At 49.1% G+C, this 22308-nt stretch overlaps 1 protein-coding gene across 2 annotated transcripts; it reads right to left on the bottom strand.

Moving 5' to 3' along the window:
• Positions 1-3057: 3057 nt before the first annotated feature.
• On the bottom strand, positions 3058-21891 carry CHRNA2 (cholinergic receptor nicotinic alpha 2 subunit). Of its 2 annotated transcripts, XM_066547650.1 has the most exons (6): positions 21821-21891; positions 12401-12546; positions 8544-8588; positions 6921-7030; positions 4812-5880; positions 3058-3183 (listed from the first exon to the last, which is right to left on the bottom strand). In XM_066547650.1, the coding sequence occupies exons 1-6, from the start codon at positions 21876-21878 to the stop codon at positions 3058-3060; spliced, it is 1554 nt and encodes a 517-aa protein (XP_066403747.1). In that variant the 5' UTR covers positions 21879-21891. The 2 variants fall into 2 exon arrangements, with proteins under 2 accessions (XP_066403747.1, XP_066403748.1); XM_066547651.1 differs by lacking the exons at positions 8544-8588; positions 12401-12546; positions 21821-21891 and adding an exon at positions 7891-7920.
• Between the last annotated feature and the right edge of the window lie 417 nt (positions 21892-22308).

Raw genomic sequence — 22308 nt, 5'->3', positions numbered from 1 at the left:
GGAGACTGCTTGGGATGGCGGCCGTGGGGAATCGCGCATGGAATGGGGACGGATCAGCGTTCCGCGCCCAGAACGGCCCCGGGGACGGTGGGATCATCACGGGATGGTGGGACCATCATGGGATGGTGGGATCATCACGGGATGGTGGGATCATCATGGGATGGTGGGATCATCATGGGAGGGTGGGATCATCACGGGATGGTGGGATCGTCACGGGACGGTGGGATCATCATGGGATGGTGGGATCACGGTCGTGTCCCTTCTGCATGGACAACCCGAGGTGTTATCCCTGTCCCGTGACCTCCTGGGATGGTGGGATCATCATGGGATGATGGGATCGTGTCCATGTCCCTCCTGCACGGACCATCTGAAGCTTTATCCCTGTCCCGTGACCTCCTGGGATGGTGGATCATGGGATCACAGGATGATGGGATCACGGGATGATGGGATCGTGTCCGTGTCCCTTCTGCAAGGACCATCTGAACCCTTATCCCTGTCCCGTGACCTCCCGGGATGGTGGGATCACAAGATTATGGGATGATGGGATCATGTCCGTGTCCCTTCTGCAAGGACCATCCACAGGGTTCTCCTTGTCCCACAACTTCCCGGGATCACGGGATGGTGGGATCGTGTCCATGTCCCTTCTGCATGGACAACCCAAGGTGTCATCCCTGTCCCACGACCTTCTGGGATGGTGGGATCACGGGATCATGGGATCATGGGATCACGGGATGATGGGATCGTGTCCATGTCCCTTCTGCAAGGACCACCTGCACCTTTATCCCTGTCCCACGACCTCCTCGGATTGTGGGATCGTGGGATCACGGGATCATGGCTCATGTCCCTTCTGCAAGGGCCGTCCACAGGGTTCTCCTTGTCCCACAACTTCCCGGGATCACGGGATGGTGGGATCGTGTCCATGTCCCTTCTGCATGGACAACCCAAGGTGTTATCCCTGTCCCATGACCTCCTGGGATGGTGGATCATGGGATCACGGGATGATGGGATCATGGGATGGTGGGATCGTGTCCATGTCCCTCCTGCACGGACCATCTGAACCCTTATCCCTGTCCCGTGACCTCCTGGGATGGTGGGATGGTGGGATCACAGGACTATGGGATCATGGGATGATGGGATCATGGGATCGTGTCCCTTCTGCAAGGACCATCTGAACCCTTATCCCTGTCCCATGACCTCCTGGGATGGTGGGATCATGGGATCACGGGATGGTGGGATCACGGTCGTGTCCCTTCTGCAAGGGCCGTCCACAGACTTCTCCTTGTCCCACAACTTGCCGGGATCATGGGATGACGGGATCGTATCCGTGTCCCTTCTGCATGGACAACCCGAGGTGTCATCCCTGTCCCACGACCTTCTGGGATGATGGGATCATGGGATCACGGGATGATGGGATCGTGTCCATGTCCCTTCTGCAAGGGCCATCTGAACCCTTATCCCTGTCCCATAACCTCCTGGGATGGTGGGATCACAAGATGATGGGATCATGGGATCATGGTCATGTCCCTTCTGCATGGACAACCCGAGCTGTTATCCCTGTCCCACAACTTCCTGGGATCCTGGGATGGTGGGATGATGGGATCATGTCCATGTCCCTTCTGCACGGACCATCCCCAGCATCTCCCCCAACTTCCTGGGATGGTGGGACCAGAGGATGATGGGATCGCGGGATCGCGGGATCACGTCCCATCTCCCACACCACCCGCGGACACGCCCAGCCGGTCACCCCCACCCCTTTCCCCACCCTCCATCCCCACTGCAGATCTCCCACGGCTCCCACCTCCCCACCAGCCTCCAGCAGGACACGGCCACCACCACTCCCACCACCATTCCCACCATTCCCAGCCCCATTCCCACCATTCCCAGCACCATTCCCAGCCCATCCTAGGTCACGCCGGCCACGGTGCCCAGCAGGCAGCAGATGATGATGAACATCCACAGGAAGATCCGGTCAATCCCACAACTTCCTGGGATGGTGGGATCATTGGATGATGACGGGATCACAGGGTGATGATGGAATCATGTCCATGTCCCTTCTGCACGGACCATCCACGGTGTTATCCCTGTCCCATGACTTCCTGGGATTTTGGGATTTTGGGATGATGGGATCATGGAATTGCAGGATCATGTCCTTGTCCCTTCTGCACAGACCATCCACAGCATCTCCCACAACTTCCCGGGATCATGGGATGGTGGGATCACGGGATTGTGGGATCATGGAATTACGGGATCACGTCCATGTCCCTTCCGAACCCTTATCCCTGTCCCACGACTTCCTGGGATCATGGCATGGTGGGATCACGGGATCACGTCCACCCCTTTCCCCACCCTCCATCCCCACTGCAGATCTCCCACGGCTTCCACCTCCCCACCAGCCTCCAGCAGGACACGGCCACCACCATGCCCACCACCATTCCCACCACCATTCCCACCATTCCCACCACCATTCCCACCACCATTCCCACCACCATGCCCACCACCATTCCCACCATTCCCACCACCATTCCCACCATTCCCACCACCATTCCCACCACCATTCCCACCATTCCCACCACCATTCCCAGCATTCCCACCACCATTCCCACCACCATTCCCAGCACCATTCCCACCATTCCCACCACCATTCCCACCACCATTCCCACCACCATTCCCACCACCATTCCCACCATTCCCACCACCATTCCCACCACCATTCCCACCACCATTCCCACCACCATTCCCACCATTCCCACCACCATTCCCACCACCATTCCCACCATTCCCACCACCATGCCCAGCCCCATTCCCAGCACCATTCCCACCACCATTCCCACCATTCCCAGCACCATTCCCAGCACCATTCCCACCACCATTCCCAGCCCCATTCTCAGCCCCGTTCCCAGCACCATTCCCAGTCCATCCCAGTCCCATTCCCAGCCCCATTCCCACCACCATTCCCACCATTCCCAGCCCCATTCCCACCACCATTCCCAGCCCCGTTCCCAGCACCATTCCCAGCACCATTCCCAGTCCCATTCCCAGCCCCATTCCCAGTCCATCCTAGATCATGCCGGCCAGGTATGGCGGCAGGAAGAGCCCCACGGTGCCCAGCAGGCAGACGATGATGAACATCCACAGGAAGATCCGGTCGATCACCATGGCCACGTACTTCCAGTCCTCCTTCACCTGCCGGCGGGAAGAGGGAGCCTGGATCCCTCGGGAATGCCCCATCCCGGGAATCTCACGGGGTCAGGAGAGCACCCTGAGCTTCCTGGGAATCCCCTCGGGGGTGAGGAGACGCCGAGGTTCATGGAAAATTCTGGAATTTTCTAAGAGATCTTGAGGTGGGGGGTGGAGGTCTCCATCTTGGACCTGGGGTTTTCCAAACCCACTTTGGGAAAAGCAGGAATGGGGCCAAGAGGGGTGGGAGAGGTGAGGAGACCACCCAGAGCTTCCTGGGAATCTCCTTGGGGTGAGGAGACGCCGAGGTTCATGGAAAATTCTGGAATTTTCTGAGAGATCCGGAAGTGAGGGATGGAGGTCACCAGGGCGGAGCTGATCCCACCCGGGGTTTTCCAAACCCACTTTGGGAAAAGCGGGAATGGGGCCAAGGGTGGGAGATGGACCGTGGATCTTCTCCGTGGGTTTGGATCCTTGGGGAGCAACCATGGATCCCAGAACTTCCCTTCCCATTTTTGGGATCCTGGAACCAAACCTGGATCCCAGAACAGCTCTTCCCATTTTTGGGATCTCCAGCCCCATCCACGGATCCCAGAACTTCCCATTCCATTTTGGGACCTCCGGCCCCACCCACACATCCCAGAATTTCCCTTCCCAATTTCGGGACCTCCAGCCCCATCCGTGGATCCCAGAACTTCCCAATTCTGGGATCTCCAGCCCCATCCAGAGATCCCAGTAATTCCCATTTTTGGGATCTCCAGCTCCATCTGAGGATCCCAGAACTTCCCATTCCATTTTTGGGATCTCCATCCTCATCCAAAGATCCCAGATCTGCCCTTCTCAATTTTGGGATCTCCATCCTCATCCAAAGATCCCAGATCTGCCCTTCTCAATTTTGGGATCTCCAGCTCCATCCATGGATTCCAGACCTTCCCAATTCTGGGACCTCCAACCCCATCTACAGATCCCAGAACTTCCGAATTTTTGGACCTCCAACCCCATCAATGGATCCCAATTTTGGGACGTCAAGGACCAACCACGGATCCCAGAACTTCCCATTCCCAATTTTGGGATCTCCAGCCCCATCCTGTGGATCCCACAACTTCCCTTCCCAATCTTGGGATCTCCAGCCCCATCCGTGGGTCCCAATTCTGGGACCTCCAGCCCCATCCCTGGATCCCAGAACTTCCCGATTCTGGGATCTCCAGCCCCATCCAGAGATCCCAGTAATTCCCATTTTTGGGATCTCCAGCTCCATCTGAGGATCCCAGAACTTCCCATTCCATTTTTGGGATCTCCATCCTCATCCAAAGATCCCAGATCTGCCCTTCTCAATTTTGGGATCTCCAGCTCCATCCATGGATTCCAGACCTTCCCAATTCTGGGACTTCCATCCCCATCCCTGGATCCCAGAACTTCCCAATTTTTGGACCTCCAACCCCATCCATGGGGTCCCGATTTTGGGACGTCAAGGACCAACCATGGATCCCAGAACTTCCCATTCCCATTCCCAATTTTGGGATCCCCATCCCCATCAATGGATCCCGATTTTGGGGCGTCAAGGACCAGCCACGGATCCCAGAACTTCCCACTCCCAATTTTGGGATCCCCATCCCGCGGCTCCCGGCACTCACGGAGAAGTCGGCGTCCTCGGCCCTCAGGTGGTCGGCGATGTACTGCACCCCTTCCAGAGCCTTCATCATCCTCGGGGACAGCGCCAAACCCCGCTCCGAGCCTTCCTCCCCCTTCTCCTCCTCCTCCTCCTCCTTGTCCTTCCCCTTGGACGATCCGCGCGACCCCGCGGGTTTTTTCCCGTAGCGGAACTGGCTTCCCTTGGGTTCCACGGGGTGGCTGGGGTAGGCCTTCTCCTCCTCCTCCTCCTCCTCCTCCTCCTCCTCCTCCTCCTCCTCCCACTTGTCATCCACGTCGGTCTCCAGCCAGCAGCGGGACGTGCTCAGCCGCGCCCCGGGGCGCCCGCGCGGCCCCCGCGCCCCGTCCTGGGGCGGCCTCTTCATGGAGAGCCACCTGGGCACCAGGCCCAGGAAGAAGCTGCGCACCCAGGCGGGCATGGCGTGCGTGCTGGGCGAGCGGTGGTGCACGTTGAGCACGAAGACGGTGATGATGATGGAGAGCGTGACGAAGATCATGGTGAAGAGCAGGTACTCGCCGATCAGCGGGATGACCAGCGAGGTGGACGGGATGATCTCGGTGATGAGCAGCAGGAAGACGGTGAGGGACAGCAGCACGGAGATGCACAGCGTGATCTTCTCGCCGCAGTCCGAGGGCAGGTAGAAGACCAGGACGGTGAGGCAGGAGATGAGCAGGCAGGGGATGATGAGGTTGATGGTGTAGAAGAGCGGCAGGCGGCGGATGACGAAGTAGAAGGTGATGTCGGGGTAGATCTCCGTGCAGCAGTCGTACTTCTTGGAGTTGTAGGTGCCCACGGCGTTGATGATGGCCCACTCGCCGCTCTCCCAGTAGTCCTTGAGGTCCACCTGGTGGTCCATGTTCTCCAGGTCGATCTTGGCCTTGTCGTAGGTCCAGGAGCCAAACTTCATCTTGCAGCTCTGCTGGTCGAAGGGGAAGAAGGTGACGTCGATGCTGCAGGAGCTCTTGTAGATGGCGGGCGGCACCCAGGTGACTGTGCCGTCCCACGACAGGTGCGCCTTGGTCATGTGCGTCACCGCGAACTCGCCGTCGGCGCTGGAAAACACGGAATGGCCTTGGGATGGGCCTTGGGATGGGGTTGGGATGGTCAGGAATGGTCAGGAATGGGGTTGAGATGGGGTTGCAATGGTCAGAGATGGGCTTGGGATGGTCAGGAATGGGGTTGGGATGGGGTTGGGATGGTCAGGAATGGCTTGGGATGGTCAGGAATGGGGTTGGGATGAGCTTGGGATGGTCAGGAATGGGGTTGGGAAGGGGTTGTGAAGGTCAGGAATGGGGTTGGGATGGGCTTGGGATGGGCTTGGCATGGTCAGAGATGGGGTTGGGATGAGCTTGGGATGGTCAGGAATAGTCAGGAATGGTCAGGAATGGGGTTGGGATGAGCTTGGGATGGGGTTGGGATGGTCAGGAATGGGGTTGGGATGGTCAGGAATGGGGTTGGGATGGTCAGGAATGGGGTTGGGAAGAGCTTTGGTTGCAGAAGGGATGAAGGTGGGATGAGGTGGGATGGGATGGGATGGGATGGGGCAGGAGAACAGGCGCGCCTTGGTCATGTGCGTCACCGCGAACTCACCGTCGGTGCTGGAAAACACGGAATGGCCTTGGGATGGGCTTGGGATGGGCTTGAGATGGTCAGGGATGGTCAGGAATGGGGTTGGGATGGGGTTGGGATGGCCAGGAATGGGGTTGGGATGGCCACGAATGGGGTTGGGATGGTCAGGAATGGTCAGGAATGGGGTTGGGATGGGGTTGGGATGGCCAGGAATGGGCTTGGGATGAGCCTAGGGATCAATCTTGGGATGAGCCTTGGTTGGAGAAGGGATGAAGGTGGGATGGTATGGGATGGGACGATGGGACGATGGGACGATGGGACGATGGGATAGTGGGATAATGGGATAATGGGATAATGGGACGATGGGACAATGGGATGATGGGATAATGGGATGATGGGATGATGGGATGATGGGACGATGGGATGATGGGACGATGGGATGATGGGACGATGGGATAGTGGGAAGGCATTCCGGGCGTTCCCGGCTACGCCAGGAATTCCCCGCGCCAGCCCCGTCCCTCACTTGTTGTAGAGGACGAGGTCGGGGATCCAGATCATCTCGGAGGGCACCCGGATGGAGGTGACGTTGTCGTACTCGGCCGGGTCCCAGCGCAGCTTGTAATCGCTCCATTCCTGCGAGGAGATCCACGGGGGTGATCCGTGGGGATGATCCATGGAGGAGATCCATGGGAGAGATCCGTGGGAGAGATCCGTGGGGATGCTCAATAGGGATGATCCATGGGGATGATCCACGGGGCAGATCCATGGGGATGATCAATGGAGCAGATCCGTGGGGATGATCCATGGGGCAGATCCATGGGGATGATCAATGGGGGTGATCCATGGGGATGATCAATGGAGCAGATCCGTGGGGATGATCCACGGGGCAGATCTGTGGGGATGATCCATGGAGATGAACCGTAGAGGGGATGGTCCATAGAGGGGATCCGTGGGGATGATCCGTGGAATGATCCGTAGGGATGATCCATGGGGATGATCCGTGGGGCGGATCCATGGGGCGGATCCATGGGGATGATCCATGGAGGAGATCCATGGGGATGATTCGTGGAGGGGATCCGTGGGGATGATCCGTGGGGGATGATCCATGGGGGGATGATCCATGGAATAGATCCGTGGGGATGATCCATGGGGATGGCCCCAGAACACCGTGGGAATGGACATTTCCAAATCCCAACCCCAAATCCCATTCCCAAATCCCATTCCCATTCCCACCCCAAAATCCCACTCCTAAATCCCACTCCCAAATCCCAATCCCAATCCCAAATCCCATTCCCGGCACCTGTTTCAGCCAGATGTTGGCGGTCATCATCTGGTTCTACAAATCCCAATCCCAAATCCCATTCCATATCCCAATCCCATTCCCAAATCCCAAATCCAGATCCCAAACCCAAAATCCCGAATCACACTCCCAAATCCCTTTCCAAATCCTAATCCCAAATCCCGATCCCAGATCCCAAATCCCGATCCCACACCTGTTTCAGCCAGACATTGGTGGTCATCATCTGGTTCTACAAATCCCAAACCCCAAATCCCACTCCCAAATCCCAAATCCCCAATCCCGATCCCGCACCTGTTTCAGGCAGACGTTGGCGGTCATCATCTGGTTCTACAATCCCAATCCCAAATCCCATTCCATATCCCAATCCCATTCCCAAATCCAGATCCCAAACCCAAAATCCTGAATCCCACTCCCAAATCCCTTTCCAAATCCAAATCCCAAATCCCAAATCCCAAATCCCAAATCCCAAATCCCAAATCCCATTCCCACACCTGTTTACATTGGTGGTCATCATCTGGTTCTACAAATCCCACTCCCAAATCCCTATCCTAAACCCCATTCCCAAATCCCAAATCCCAATCCTAAACCCCATTCCCAAATCCCAAATCCCGAATCCCAAATCCCGATCCCACACCTGTTTCAGCCAGACGTTGGTGGTCATCATCTGGTTCTACAAATCCCAAATCCCCAATCCCAAATCCCCAATCCCAAACCCCCAATCCCAAATCCCCAATCCCGATTCCGCACTTGTTTCAGCCAGACGTTGGTGGTCATCATCTGGTTCTACAAATCCCAAATCCCCAATCCCAAATCCCCAATCCCCAATCCCCAATCCCGATCCCGCACCTGTTTCAGCCAGACGTTGGTGGTCATCATCTGGTTCTTCTCATCCTGCGGTGGGAACGAGGGATGAGCCGGGAGACCCCGAGGGATTGAGGGACGGTCCCAAAAATTCCAGGGCATCCCAAAATTCCAGGGCAATCCCAAAATTCCAGGGCAATCCCAAAATTCCCAGCCCCCACAGGGATCAGTTCCTTGGGATGAGTTTTCCCGGGATTTGTGGTCGCTAGAGGGCAGCAGGGAATCGGATTTGGGATAGGGGATGGGGATATGGGGATAGGGGATGTGGGATATGGGATATGGGATATCGGGTATGGGATGTGGGATAGGGGATGTGGGATATCGGGTATGGGATATGGGATATGGGATATGGGATAGGGGATGTGGGATATCGGGTATGGGATATGGGATATGGGATATGGGTTAGGGGATGTGGGATATCGGATATGGGATAGGGGATGTGGGATATGGGGATATGGGATGTGGGATATGGGATGTGGGATATGGGATATGGGATATGGGATAGGGGATGTGGGATTGGGATGTGGGATTGGGATGTGGGACAGAGGGACAAAGCGTTAAAGGATTTAGGGACGGGGATAGGGGGATAGAGGGACAAAGGGCTATGGGATAGGGGGATAGTGGGGTAGGGGATAGAGGGATATGGGATAAGGGGATTTTGGGATGGTTGGAGAAAGGGATTTGGGAGAGAGGCATAGACAAATACAGGGATGGGGGATAGGGGGGTAAAGGGAGAACTGGATAAAGGGATATGGGATAGAGGGATATGGGATAGGGGATAGAGGGATATAGGATAGGGGATATGGGATAGGGGATAGGGGATAGAGGATATGGGATAGGGGATATGGGATAGGGGATAGAGGGATATAGGATAGGGGATAGGGGGATATGGGATGGGGGATATGGGATATGGGATGGGCGATCGGGGGATACATGGATAAAGTGACCTGGGGCAGGGGGATATAGGAATCGTGGGCAGTGGGGTAACGGATATGGGATATGGGACAGAGGATATAGGGATGGGGGATAGCGGGATATGGGACAGAGGGATATGGGATATGGGATAGGGGGATATGGGATATCGATAGGGGGATATGGGATGTGGGATAGAGGGATATGGGATAGAGGGATATGTGATAGGGGGATCTGGGATCTGGGATATGGGATAAAGGGATATGGGGCAGAGGATATAGGGATGGGCAATAGGGGGATATGGAATATGGGATATGGGATAAAGGGATAAAGGGCAGAGGATATGGGATGGGCGATAGGGGGATATGGGGTATGGGATAAGGGGATAGAGGGATATGGGATAAAAGGATGTGGGATAGGGGGATATAGTTCTGGGGGATAGGGGATAAAGGGAGAAATGGATAAAGGGAGATAGGAATGGGGGATAGAAGGATAGGGGGATATAGGAATGGGGGATAGGGGGATAAAGGGATACAGGGATATGGGATAGAGGGTCATCGGGATAACGGGATAACGGGATCCATGGAAAACGGGTATAGGGATGGGGGATACAGGGATGGGGGATAAAGGGATAGAGGGTTATCGGGATAATGGGATAACGGGATCCATGGATAACGGGTGTAGGGATGGGGGATACAGGCATAAATGGATAAAGGGATAAAGGGATATGGGATGGGGGGTGTACGGATGGGAATCACGGCTGCAGAACCCTGCGAATTTCGAATCCTGGGAAATTCAACCACAGAATCCCAGGAATTCCAACCCCAGAATCCCAGAAATTTCAGCCCCAGAATCCGAGAAATTCCAACCCCAGAATCCCAGAAATTTTGACCCCAGAATCCCAGAAATTCCAACCCCAGAATCCCAGAAAATTCAACCCTGAAATCCTGGGAATTCAACCCCAGAATCCCACAAATTTCAGCCCTGGAATCCCAGGAATTCCAACCCCAGAATCCCAGAAATTTCAGCCCCGGAATCCTGTGAATTCCAACTCCAGAATCCCAGAAATTCTGGCCCCGGAATCCCAGGAATTTCAGCAACAGAATCCTGGCAATTCAGCCTGAGAGTCCTGGGAATTCGGACGCAGAATCCCAGGAATTCCAACCGCAGAATCCCAGAAATTTTGCCCCCAGAATCCCAGAAATTGCAACGCCAGAATCCCAGGAATTACAAGAGAATCCCAGAAATTTTAGCCATGGAATCCCAGAAATTCCAGACCGAGATCCCAGGAAATCCAGCCCCAGAATCCCAGAAATTCCAACCCCCAAATCCCAGGAATTCCAACTCCAGAATCCCAGAAATTTTGGCCCCAGAATCCCAGGAATTCCAACCCCGGAATCCCAGAAATTCCAACCCCCGGAATCCTGGGAATTCAACCCCAGAATCCCAGAAATTTCAGCCCCGGAATCCCGGGAATTCCAACCCCAGAATCCCAGAAATTTCAGCCCTGGAATCCCAGGAACTCCAGACCGGGATCCCAGGAATTCCAACCCCAGAATCCCAGGAATTCCAACCCCAGAATCCCAGAAATTTCAGCCCCAGAACCCCAAAAATTCCTACCCCAGAATCCCAGAAATTTCAGCCCCGGCATCCCAGGAATTCCAACTCCAGAATCCTGGAAATTTTGGCCCCAGAATCGCAGAAATTTCAGCCACGGAGTCCCAAAAATTCCAACCCCAAGATCCCAGAAATTTTGGCCCCGGAATGCTGGGAAGTCATCCCCAGAATCCCAGAAATTTCAGCGCCGGAATCCTAGGAATTCCAACCCCAGAATCCCAGAAATTCCAACCCCGGAATCCCAGAAATTTCAACCCCCGGAATCCTGGGAATTCAACCCCAGAATCCAAGAAATTCCAGCCTCAGAATCCCAGGAATTCCAACCCCATAATCCCAGAAATTTCAGCCCTGGAATCCTGTGAATTCCAACCCCAGAATCCCAGAGATTCTGGCCCCGGAATCCCAGAAATTTCAGCAACAGAATCATAGAAATTTTTGCCCCAGAATCCCAAAAATTCCAATCCCAAGATCCCAGAAATTTTGGCCCTGGAATGCTGGGAAGTCATCCCCAGAATCCCAGAAATTTCAGCCCCAGAATCCCAGAAATTTAAACCCCAGAATCACTGGAATTCCAACCCGATAATCCCAGACATTTTGGCCCCAGAATCCCAGAAATTTCAGCCCTGGAATCCCAGGTATTCCTACCCCAGAATCTCAGAAATTTCACCACCAGAATCCCAGAAATTCCAGACCGGGATCCCCGGAATTCCAACCCCAGAATCCCAGGAAATCCAGCCCCAGGATGCCAGGAATTCCAACCTGAGAATTCCAGGAATTCCAACCTGAGAATTCCAGGAATTCCAACCCCAGAATCCCAGAAATTTCAGCCCTGGAGTCCCCGGAATTCCAACCCCAGAATCCCGGAGGTTTGGGCCCTGGAATCCCAGAAATTTCAGCCCCGGAATCCCGGGAATTCCAACCCCAGAATCCCAGAAATTTCAGCCCCAGATTCCCAGGAATTCAGATGCAGAATCCTGGGAATTCCAACCTCAGAATCCCAGAAATTTCAACGCCAGAATCCCAGGAATTACAAGGGAATCCCAGAAATTTTGGCACTGGAATCCCAGAAAATTCAACCCCAGAATCCTAGAAATTCCAAGCCCAGAACCGCAGAAATTTCAGCCCCGGAATCCCAGATATTTTGGCCCCAGAATCCCAGAAATTCCGGCCCTGGAATCCCCGGAATTCCAACCCCAGAATCCCAGAAATTTCAGCCCCTCAATCCCAGAAATTCCGGCCCCTCAATCCCAGGAATTCCAGCCCCCCCGGAATCCCAGGAATTCCGGCCCCGGAATCCCGGGAATGCGGCGCACCACGTCGATGAGCTGGGCGATGGAGAGGCCGAAGCGCACGATGACGACGTCGGAGGTGTTGGGCACGGGCCGGGACCAGCGGTTGTAGCCGGAGAAAAGGCGCTTGAAGAGCCGGTCCTCGGCGTGGCTGCGCCGCTGCGCCCGCCCTGCGCCGCCACGGAACGTGCCGGAAAATAGTCCGGGAAATATTCCATAAGTATTGCAAAAATATCCCGGAAATATCCCAGAAATATTCCAGAGTTAATCAGGAAATATTGTGGAAATGTTGTTGTCATATTAGAAATATTCCAGAAATATTCCAGAATTAATCAGGAAATATTGCAGAAATATCCTGGAAAATATTCCAGAAATATCCCGGAAAATATTCCAGAAATATCCCAGAAATATTCCAGAATTAATCAGGAACTATTGTGGAAATATTCCAGAAATATTCCAGAAACATTCCAGAAATATTCCGGAAATATCCCAGAAATATTCTGGAAATATTCCAGAATTAATCAGGAAATATTGTGGAAATGTTGTTGTCATATTAGAAATATTCCAGAAATATTCCAGAAATATTCCAGAATTAATCAGGAAATATTGCAGAAATATCCCAGAAAATATTCCAGAAATATCCCGGAAAATATTGCAGAAATATCCCAGAATTAATCAGGAAATATTCCAGAAATATTCCGTAAACATTCCAGAAATATTCCGGAAATATTCCAGAAATACCCCAGAGATATTCCAGAATTAATCAGGAAATATTGCGGAAATATTCCAGAAAATATTGCAGAAATATCCCAGAATTAATCAGGAAATATTGCAGAAATATCCCAGAAAATATTGCAGAAATATCCCAGAATTAATCAGGAAATATTCCAGAAAATATTCAGGAAATATTCCAGAAATATTCTGGAAACATTCTGGAAACATTCCAGAAATATTCCAGAAATATTCCAGAATTAATCAGGAAATATTGCAGAAATATCCCGGAAAACATTCCAGAAATATCCCAGAAATATTCCAGAAATATTCCAGAATTAATCAGGAAATATTGCGGAAATATTGTGGAAATATTCCAGAAATATTCCGTAAACATTCCAGAAATATTCCGGAAACATTCCAGAAAATATTCCAGAAATATCCCAGAAATAATCAGGAAATATTCCGGAAATATTCCGGAAATATCCCAGAAAATATTCAGGAAATATTCCAGAAATATTCCAGAAACAACCCAGAAATATTCCAGAAATAGTCCAGAAAATATTCCAGAAACATCCCAGAAATATTCCGGAAATATCCCAGACATATTTCAGAAATATCCCAGAATTAATCAGGAAATATTGCAGAAATATCCCAGAAAATATTCCAGAAATATCCCAGAAATATTGCGGAAATATTGCGGAAATATTCCAGAAATATTCGTAAACATTCCAGAAATATTCCAGAAATATCCCAGAAAATATTCCAGAAATATCCCAGAATTAATCAGGAAATATCCTGGAAATATTCCAGAAAATATTCCAGAAATATTCTGGAAACATTCTGGAAACATTCCAGAAATATTCCAGAATTAATCAGGGAATATTGCAGAAATATCCCAGAAAATATTCCAGAAATATTCTTGAAATATCCCAGAAACAACCCAGAAATATCCCAGAAATATTGCAGAAATATTAGAAATATTCCAGAAATAGTCCAGAAATATTCCAGAAACATCCCAGAAAATATTCCAGAAAATATTCCAGAAACATCCCGGAAATATTCCGGAAATATCCCAGAATTAATCAGGAAATATTGCCGAAATATTGTGGAAATATTAGAAATATTCTGGAAATATTCCAGAAATACCCCAGAGATATTCCAGAATTAATCAGGAAATATTCCGAGAAATATTCCAGAAATATTCCAGAAATATTCTGGAAAATATTCCGGAAATATTCTGGAAAGAATTCAGAAATATTCCAGAAATATTCCAGAAAATATCCCGGAAATATTCCAGAAAATATCCCAGAAATATCCCAGAAATATTCCAGAATTAATCAGGGAATATTGCAGAAATATCCCAGAAATATCCCAGAAATATCCCAGAAATATTCCGGAATTAATCGGGAATTAATCGGGAATTATTCCAGATTTATTAGCGAATTAATTGAGAATTAATTGGGAATTATTCAGGAATCATTTTCCCACCATTTTCCTTTTCTTTCCCCCTTTTTCCCCCATTTCTTTCCCCACCATTTCCCCCTTTTCTTCCTTTTTTTTCCTTTTTTCCTTCATTTTCCTTCCCCTTTTCCTGTAAATCCCTGGAGCCTTCGGCTTCTGCCAGGCCTGGATCCTGAGGGGATCCAGAAAATTCCACAGGGACGGAGAAATTGGGAAAAGGGGGAGAGAAAAAGGAAAAAAAGGGGGGAAAATGGGGGGAAAAGGGATGGGAAAAGAGGGAAAAAGGGATGGAAAAGGGAGGGGGAAAAGGGAGGGGGAAAAGGGGGGAAAATGGGGGGAAAATAGGGAAAAAGGGACGGGAAAAGAAGGAAAAATGGGGGAAAAAGGGATGGGAAAAATGGGGGAAAAGGGATGGGAAAAGGGATGGAAGGAGGGAAAGAAAAAGGATGGAAAAGGAGGGAAAAAAGGGGTGGAAAATGGGTGGGAAAGAAATGGAAAAGGGAGGGGAGTAAAGGAAGGGAATTGGGGGGAAAAGAGGGGAAAAGGGATGGGAAAAGGGACAGAAAAAGGATGGAAAAGGGGGAGAAAAGGATGGAAAAGGGAGGGGGAAAGGTGGGAAAAGGGAGGGGGAAAGGTGGGAAAAGGAGGGGAAAATCTGGGGGGAAAAGAGGGGAAAAAGGGATGGGAAAAGGAGAAGAAATGGGGGGAAAAGGGATGGGAAAAAAGGGGTGGAAAAGGAGCAAAAAATAATGGAAAAGGGAGAGGGAAAAGGGAGGGAAAAGAGGGGAAAAAAGGGATGGGAAGAGAAATGGAAAAGGGAGGGGAGTAAAGGAAGGAAATTGGGGGGAAAAGGGGGGAAAAAGGGATGGGAAAAGGGAGGGGGAAAAGGAGGGAAAATGGGGGGAAAATGGGGAAAAAGGGATGGGAAAAGGGGGAAAAATGGGGGGAAAGGGATGGGAAAAAAGGGGTGGAAAAGGGGCAAAAAATAATGGAAAAGGGAGGGGAGTGAAGGAGGGAAATTGGGGGGAAAAGAGGGGAAAAAGGGATGGGAAAAAGGGGTGGAAAAGGGGCAGAAATAATGGAAAAGGGAGAGGGAAAAGGGAGGGAAAAGAGGGGAAAAAGGGATGGAAAAGGGGTGGGAAAGAAATGGAAAAGGGAGGGGATTAAAGGAAGGAGATTGGGGGGAAAAGAGGGAAAAAGGGGTGGGAAAATGAGAAGAAATGGGGAAAAAGGGATGGGAAAAGGGGGGAAAGGGAGAGGGGAAAGGGGTGGGAAAAGGGGAAAAAATGGGGGAAAAAGGGATGGAAAAGGGGTGGAGGGAGAGAAAATGGATGGAAAAGGGGGAGAAAAGGGGGAGAAAAAGGATGGAAAATGAGGGGGGGAAAGGTGGGAAAAGGAGGGGAAAATCCGGGGGGAAAAGGGGGAAAAAGGGAATGGAAAAGATGGAAAAAAATGGGGGAAAAGGGATGGGAAAGGAATCCAGGGAGGGAGGGAAAAGGGATGGAAATTGGGGGAAAGGAGGGAAAAAAGGGGTGGGAAAGGGGCAGAAAATAATGGAAAAGGGAGAGGGAAAAGGGAGGGAAAAGAGGGGAAAAAGGGATGGAAAAGGGAGGGGATTAAAGGAAGGAAATTGGGGGGAAAAGAGGGGAAAAAGGGGTGGGAAAAGGGGGGAAAAGGGAGGGAAAGGGAGGGGGAAAAGGAGGGAAAATGGGGGGAAAATGGGGAAAAAGGGATGGGAAAAGGGGGAAAAATGGGGGGAAAGGGATGGGAAAAAGGGGTGGAAAAGGGGCAAAAAATAATGGAAAAGGGAGGGGAGTGAAGGAGGGAAATTGGGGGGAAAAGAGGGGAAAAAGGGATGGGAAAGGAATCCAGGGAGGGAGGGAAAAGGGATGGAAATTGGGGGGAAAAAGAGGGAAAAAAGGGGTGGAAAAGGGGCAAAAATAATGGAAAAGGGAGAGGGAAAAGGGAGGGAAAATGGGGGGAAAATGGGGAAAAAGGGATGGGAAAAGGGGCAAAAAATGGGGGAGAAAAAGGATGGAAAAGGAGGGGGGAAAGGGGTGGGAAAAGGAGGGAAAATCCGGGGGAAAAGGGGAAAAAGGGATCCAGGGAGGGAGGGAAAAATGGGGGGAAAGGGGGAAAATAATGGAAAAGGAGAGGGAAAAGGGAGGGAAAGGGAGATGGGAAATGGAGGGAAAGGGATGGGAAAAGAGGGAAAAAAGGGATGGGAAAGGGAGGGGGAAAAGGGGGAAAAGGGGGAAAATGGGGAAAAAGGGATGGGAAAAGGAGAAGAAATGGGGAAATTGGGGGGAAAATGGGGAAAAAGGGATGGGAAAAGGGGTGGAAGGAGGGAAAGAAAAAGGATGGAAAAGGAGGGAAAAAAGGGGTGGAAAATGGGTGGGAAAGAAATGGAAAAGGGAGGGGAGTAAAGGAAGGGAATTGGGGGGAAATGAGGGGAAAAAGGGGGGGGAAAAGGGGGGAAAATGGGGGGAAAAGGGATGGGAAAAAAGGGGTGGAAAAGGGGCAAAAAATAATGGAAAAGGGAGAGGGGAAAGGGAGGGAAAAGAGGGGGAAAAAGGGATGGAAAAGGAGTGGAAAAGAAATGGAAAAGGGAGGGGATTAAAGGAAGGAAATTGGGGGGAAAAGAGGGGAAAAAGGGGTGGGAAAAGGAGAAGAAATGGGGGAAAAAGGGATGGGAAAAAAGGGACAGAAAAAGGATGGAAAAGGGACAGAAAAAGGATGGAAAAGGGAGGGGGGAAAAGGTGGGAAAAGGAGGGGAAATCCGGGGGGAAAAGAGGGGAAAAAGGGAATGGAAAAGATGGAAAAAAAATGGGGGAAAAGGGATGGGAAAGGAATCCAGGGAGGGAGGGAAAAGGGATGGGAATTGGGGGGAAAGGAGGGAAAAAAGGGGTGGGAAAGAAATGGAAAAGGGAGGGGATTAAAGGAAGGAAATTGGGGGGAAAAGGGGGGAAAAAGGGATGGGAAAAGGAGAAGAAATGGGGGAAAAGATGGAAAAAATGGGGGAAAAAGGGATGGGAAAAGGGGGGAAAGGGAGAGGGGAAAGGGGTGGGAAAAGGGGAAAAAATGGGGGAAAAATGGGGGAAAAATGGGGGGGAAAAGGGATGGAAAAGGGGGAGAAAAAGGATGGAAAAGGAGGGGGGGAAAGGTGGGAAAAGGAGGGAAAATCTGGGGGGAAAAGGGAAAAAGGGATCCAGGGAGGGAGGGAAAAATGGGGGGAAAGGGGGAAAATAATGGAAAAGGGAGAGGGAAAAGGGAGGGAAAGGGAGATGGGAAATGGAGGGAAAGGGATGGGAAAAGAGGGAAAAAGGGATGGGAAAGGGAGGGGGAAAATGGGGGGAAAAAGGGATGGGAAAAGGAGAAGAAATGGGGGGAAAAGGGATGGGAAAAGGGGTGGAAGGAGGGAAAGAAAAGGGATGGAAAAGGAGGGAAAAAAGGGGTGGAAAATGGGTGGGAAAGAAATGGAAAAGGGAGGGGAGTAAAGGAAGGAAATTGGGGGGAAAAGAGGGAAAAAGGGATGGGAAAAGGGACAGAAATGGGGGAAAAGGGAGGGGGGAAAGGTGGGAAAAGGAGGGGAAATCCGGGGGGAAAAGGGGGAAAAAGGGAATGGAAAAGATGGAAAAAAACGGGGGAAAAGGGATGGGAAAGGAATCCAGGGAGGGAGGGAAAAGGGATGGGAATTGGGGGGAAAGGAGGGAAAAAAGGGGTGGGAAAGGGGAAAAAATAATGGAAAAGGGAGAGGGAAAAGGGAGGGAAAATGGGGGGAAAATGGGGAAAAAGGGATGGGAAAAGGGGCAAAAAATGGGGGAGAAAAAGGATGGAAAAGGAGGGGGGGAAAGGGGTGGGAAAAGGGGAAAAAATGGGGGGAAAATGGGAAAAAATGGGGGAAAAATGGGGGGGAAAAGGGATGGAAAAGGGGGAGAAAAAGGATGGAAAAGGAGGGGGGAAAGGGGTGGGAAAAGGGGAAAAAATGGGGGAAAAATGGGAAAAAATGGGGGAAAATGGGGGGGAAAAGGGATGGAAAAGGGGGAGAAAAAGGATGGAAAAGGAGGGGGGGAAAGGTGGGAAAAGGAGGGAAAATCCGGGGAAAAAGGGAAAAAGGGATCCAGGGAGGGAGGGAAAAATGGGGGGAAAGGGGGAAAATAATGGGAAAGGGCTCGAGGGTTGTGGGAATCTGGGGGGGATTTTGGGGAATTTTGGGGAAAATTTGGGAGAATTTGGGTTGGAATTTTGTGAGAATTTTTGGTTTGGGGTTTTGAGGCAATGTGGAGAAATTCCAGGGAATTTGGGGGGTTTGGGGGGAATTTTGGGGGGTTTTGGAAGAATTTTGGGGGAATTTTTGGAGGAATTCCGGGTGAAATTTGGGGGAATTGGGGAGGAAATTTTGGGGAATTTTGGGGGGAATTTTGGGAGAAGTTTGGAAGAATTTTGGGGGAATTTTTGGGGGAATTTTGGGTGAAATTTGGGGGAATTTTTAGCAAATTTTGGGAGAATTTTGGGTGAAATTTGGGCAATTTGGGGGCGATTTTTGGGGATTTTTTGGGGGTAATTTTGGGGGAACTTTGGAAAATTTGGGGGAATTTTAGAAAAATTTTGGGGAATTTTTGGAGGAATTCCGGGTGAAATTTGGGGGAATTGGGGGGGAAATTTTGGGGATTTTTTGGGGAAATTTTGGGAGAAGTTTGGAAGAATTTTGGGGAATTTTTGGGGGAATTTTGGTTGAAATTTGGGGGAATTTTTAGCAAATTTTGGGGGAATTTTGGGGAATTTTTGGAGGAATTCTGGGGGAAATTTGGGGAAATTTTAAAGCAAATTTGGGATTTTTTGGGGGAAATTTTGGAGGTAATTTGGGAGAATTTTGGGGAAATTTTGGAGGAATTCTGGGGGAAATTTGGGCAATTTGGGGGCGATTTTTGGGGATTTTTTTGGGGGTAATTTTGGGGGAACTTTGGAAAATTTGGGGGAATTTTTGGGGGAAATTTTAAAGCAAATTTGAGAGAATTTTGGGGGGATTTTGGGGGGATTTATTTTTATATTTTTGGGGATTTTCGGGGGGTGTTTGGAGATTTCTGGGGTGATTTTGGGGGAATTCTGGGTGAAATTTGGGGGAACTTTTTTGAAAATTTTGGGGGAAATTTGGGGGAATTTTTGAAGGAATTCTGAGTGAAATTTGGGGGAATTTTGGGGGGATTTTTAAAGCAAATTTGGGAGAATTTTGGGGAATTTTTGGGGATTTTTTTGGGGAATTTTTGGGGATTTTTTTGGGAATTTTAAAGCAAATCTGGAAGAATTTGTGGGAATTTTTGGGGAATTTTGGAGGATTTATTTTTAGATTTTTGGGGGAATTTTGGAAGAATTTTAGGTGAATTTTTGGAGGAATCCTGGGTGAAATTTGGAAGAATTTGGGGGCAATTTTGGGGGTAATTTTGAGGGAATTTTTTGAGGATTCTGGATGAAATTTGGGAGAATTTTGGGGGGAATTTTGGGGGGAATTTGGAAGAATTTTGGGGGGAATTTTGGGTGAAATTTGGGGATTTATTTTTAAATTTTTGGGGATTTTGGGGGGTGTTCGGAGATTTCTGGGGGAATTTTGGGGGGAATTTTTTGAACTTTTGGCGAATTTTTTTGGAATTTTGGGAGATTTTGGGAGAATTTTGGGGGAATTTTGGGTGAAATTTGGGGGAATTTGGGGGCGATTTTTGGGGGTAATTTTGGGGGTAATTTTGGGGGAACTTTGGAAAATTTGGGGGAATTTTTGGAGGAATTTTGGGGGAATTTTGGGGGAAGTTTTTTTGAATTTTTGGCGAATTATTTTTTGGTAATTTTGGGAGATTTGGGGAGAATTTTTCTTTATATTTTTGGGGGAATTTTTGGGGGAATTCTGGGGGAATTTTGGGGGAATTTTGGGGGGATTTTTAAAGCAAATTTGGGAGAATTTTGAGGGAATTTTTTGGGATTTTTTTGGGGAATTTTTGGCAAATTTTTTTTTTGAATTTTGGGAGATTTGGGGGGAATTTTGGGGGAATTTTGGGGGAATTTCTGGAGGAATTCTGGGGGAAATTTGGGGGCGATTTTTGGGGGAAATTTGGGAGAATTTTCGGGGAATTTTGGGGGCATTTTGGTGGAAATTTTAAGGCAAATTTGGAAGAATTTTGGGGGAATTTGGGGGGAATTTTTTGCGATTTTTTTTTGAATTTTGGGAGATTTTGGGGAGAATTTTGGGGAAATTTTGGGGGAATTCTGGGGGAATTTTTGGAGGAATTCTGGGTGAAATTTGAGGGAATTTGGGGACAATTTTGGAGGAACTTTGGAAAATTTGGGGGAAATTTTGGGGAATTTTGGGGGAATTTTGGAGGATTTATTTTTAAATTTTGGGGGAAATTTTTTTGAATTTTTGGCGAATTATTTTTTGGTAATTTTGGGAGATTTGGGGAGAATTTTTCTTTATATTTTTGGGGGAAATTTGGGAGAAATTTGGGGTAATTTTGGGGGGATTTTTAAAGCAAATTTGGGAGAATTTTGAGGGGATTTTTTGGGGGAATTTTGGGGGATTTTTGTGGGGATTTTAAAGCAAATCTGGAAGAATTTTGTGGGAATTTTTGGGGAATTTTGGAGCATTTTTTGAATTTTTGGCGAATTTTTTTTGGAATTTTGGGAGATTTGGGGAGAATTTTTTAAAATAATTTTGGGGGAATTTTGGAAGAATTCTGGGTGAAATTTGGGTAATTTGGGGGCGATTTTTGGGGATTTTTTGGGGAGAATTTTGGGGGAATTTTAGAAGAATTTTGGGGGAATTTTGGGGGAATTTTTAGCAAATTTGGGGGAAATTTGGGACAATTTTGGGGAATTTTGGGGGAATTTTTGCGGATTTTTTGGGAATTTTTTGGGGAATTTTGGAAGATTTATTTTTACATTTTGAGGGATTTTGGGGAATTTTTTGGGGAATTTTTGGCGAATTTGTTTTTAAATTTTGGGAGATTTTTGGAAGATTTTTGGGGCAATTTTGGGGGAATTTTTGGAGGAATTCTGGGGGAAATTTGGGGGAATTTGGGGGGAATTTTGGGGGAATTTTGGAAGAATCTTGGGAGAATTTTAGGGGAATTTTGGAGGATTTTGGTTTAATTTTGGGGGGTTTTGGGGGGAATTTTTTGGGGAATTTTTGGGGAATTTTATTGGGGATATGGGGAGAATTTTTTCGAAGATTTTTGGGTGAATTTTGGGGTGAATTTTGGGGGTTTTGGGGCCGTTTCTCACCCCCTCGCAGCAGCTCGAGGCAGCCCAGGAGCAAAAACCAGAGCGGGAAAATCCCCATGGGGAGGCCGGGAAACCCTGCAGGGAATGGAATAATTAATGAGTTAATTAATGAATGAATGAATTAATAATTAATGAGGCTATGGAATGAATGAATGAATGAATGAATCACGAATGAGGCTATGGAATTAAAGAATTGGTAAATAATTAATGAAGCATTACTGAGGTTATGGAATTAAAGAATGAATGAATGAATTAATTAATAATTAATGAATCATTGATGAGGTTATGTAATTAAAGAATGAATGAATTAATGAATTAATAATTAATGAATCATTAATGAGGCTATGGAATTAAACAATGAATTAATTAATTAATAATTAATGAATCATTAATGAGGCTATGGAATTAAAGAATGAATGAATTAATAATTAATGAATCATTGATGAGGTTATGTAATTAAAGAATGAATTAATGAGTTAATTAATGAA

This window comes from Molothrus aeneus, chromosome 3 (genome assembly GCF_037042795.1).
Source record: "Molothrus aeneus isolate 106 chromosome 3, BPBGC_Maene_1.0, whole genome shotgun sequence".
Taxonomy (NCBI): Eukaryota; Metazoa; Chordata; class Aves; order Passeriformes; family Icteridae; genus Molothrus; species Molothrus aeneus.
The sequence above is the reverse complement of the archived record's forward strand: the minus strand, read 5'-3'. Positions and strand labels throughout refer to the sequence as shown.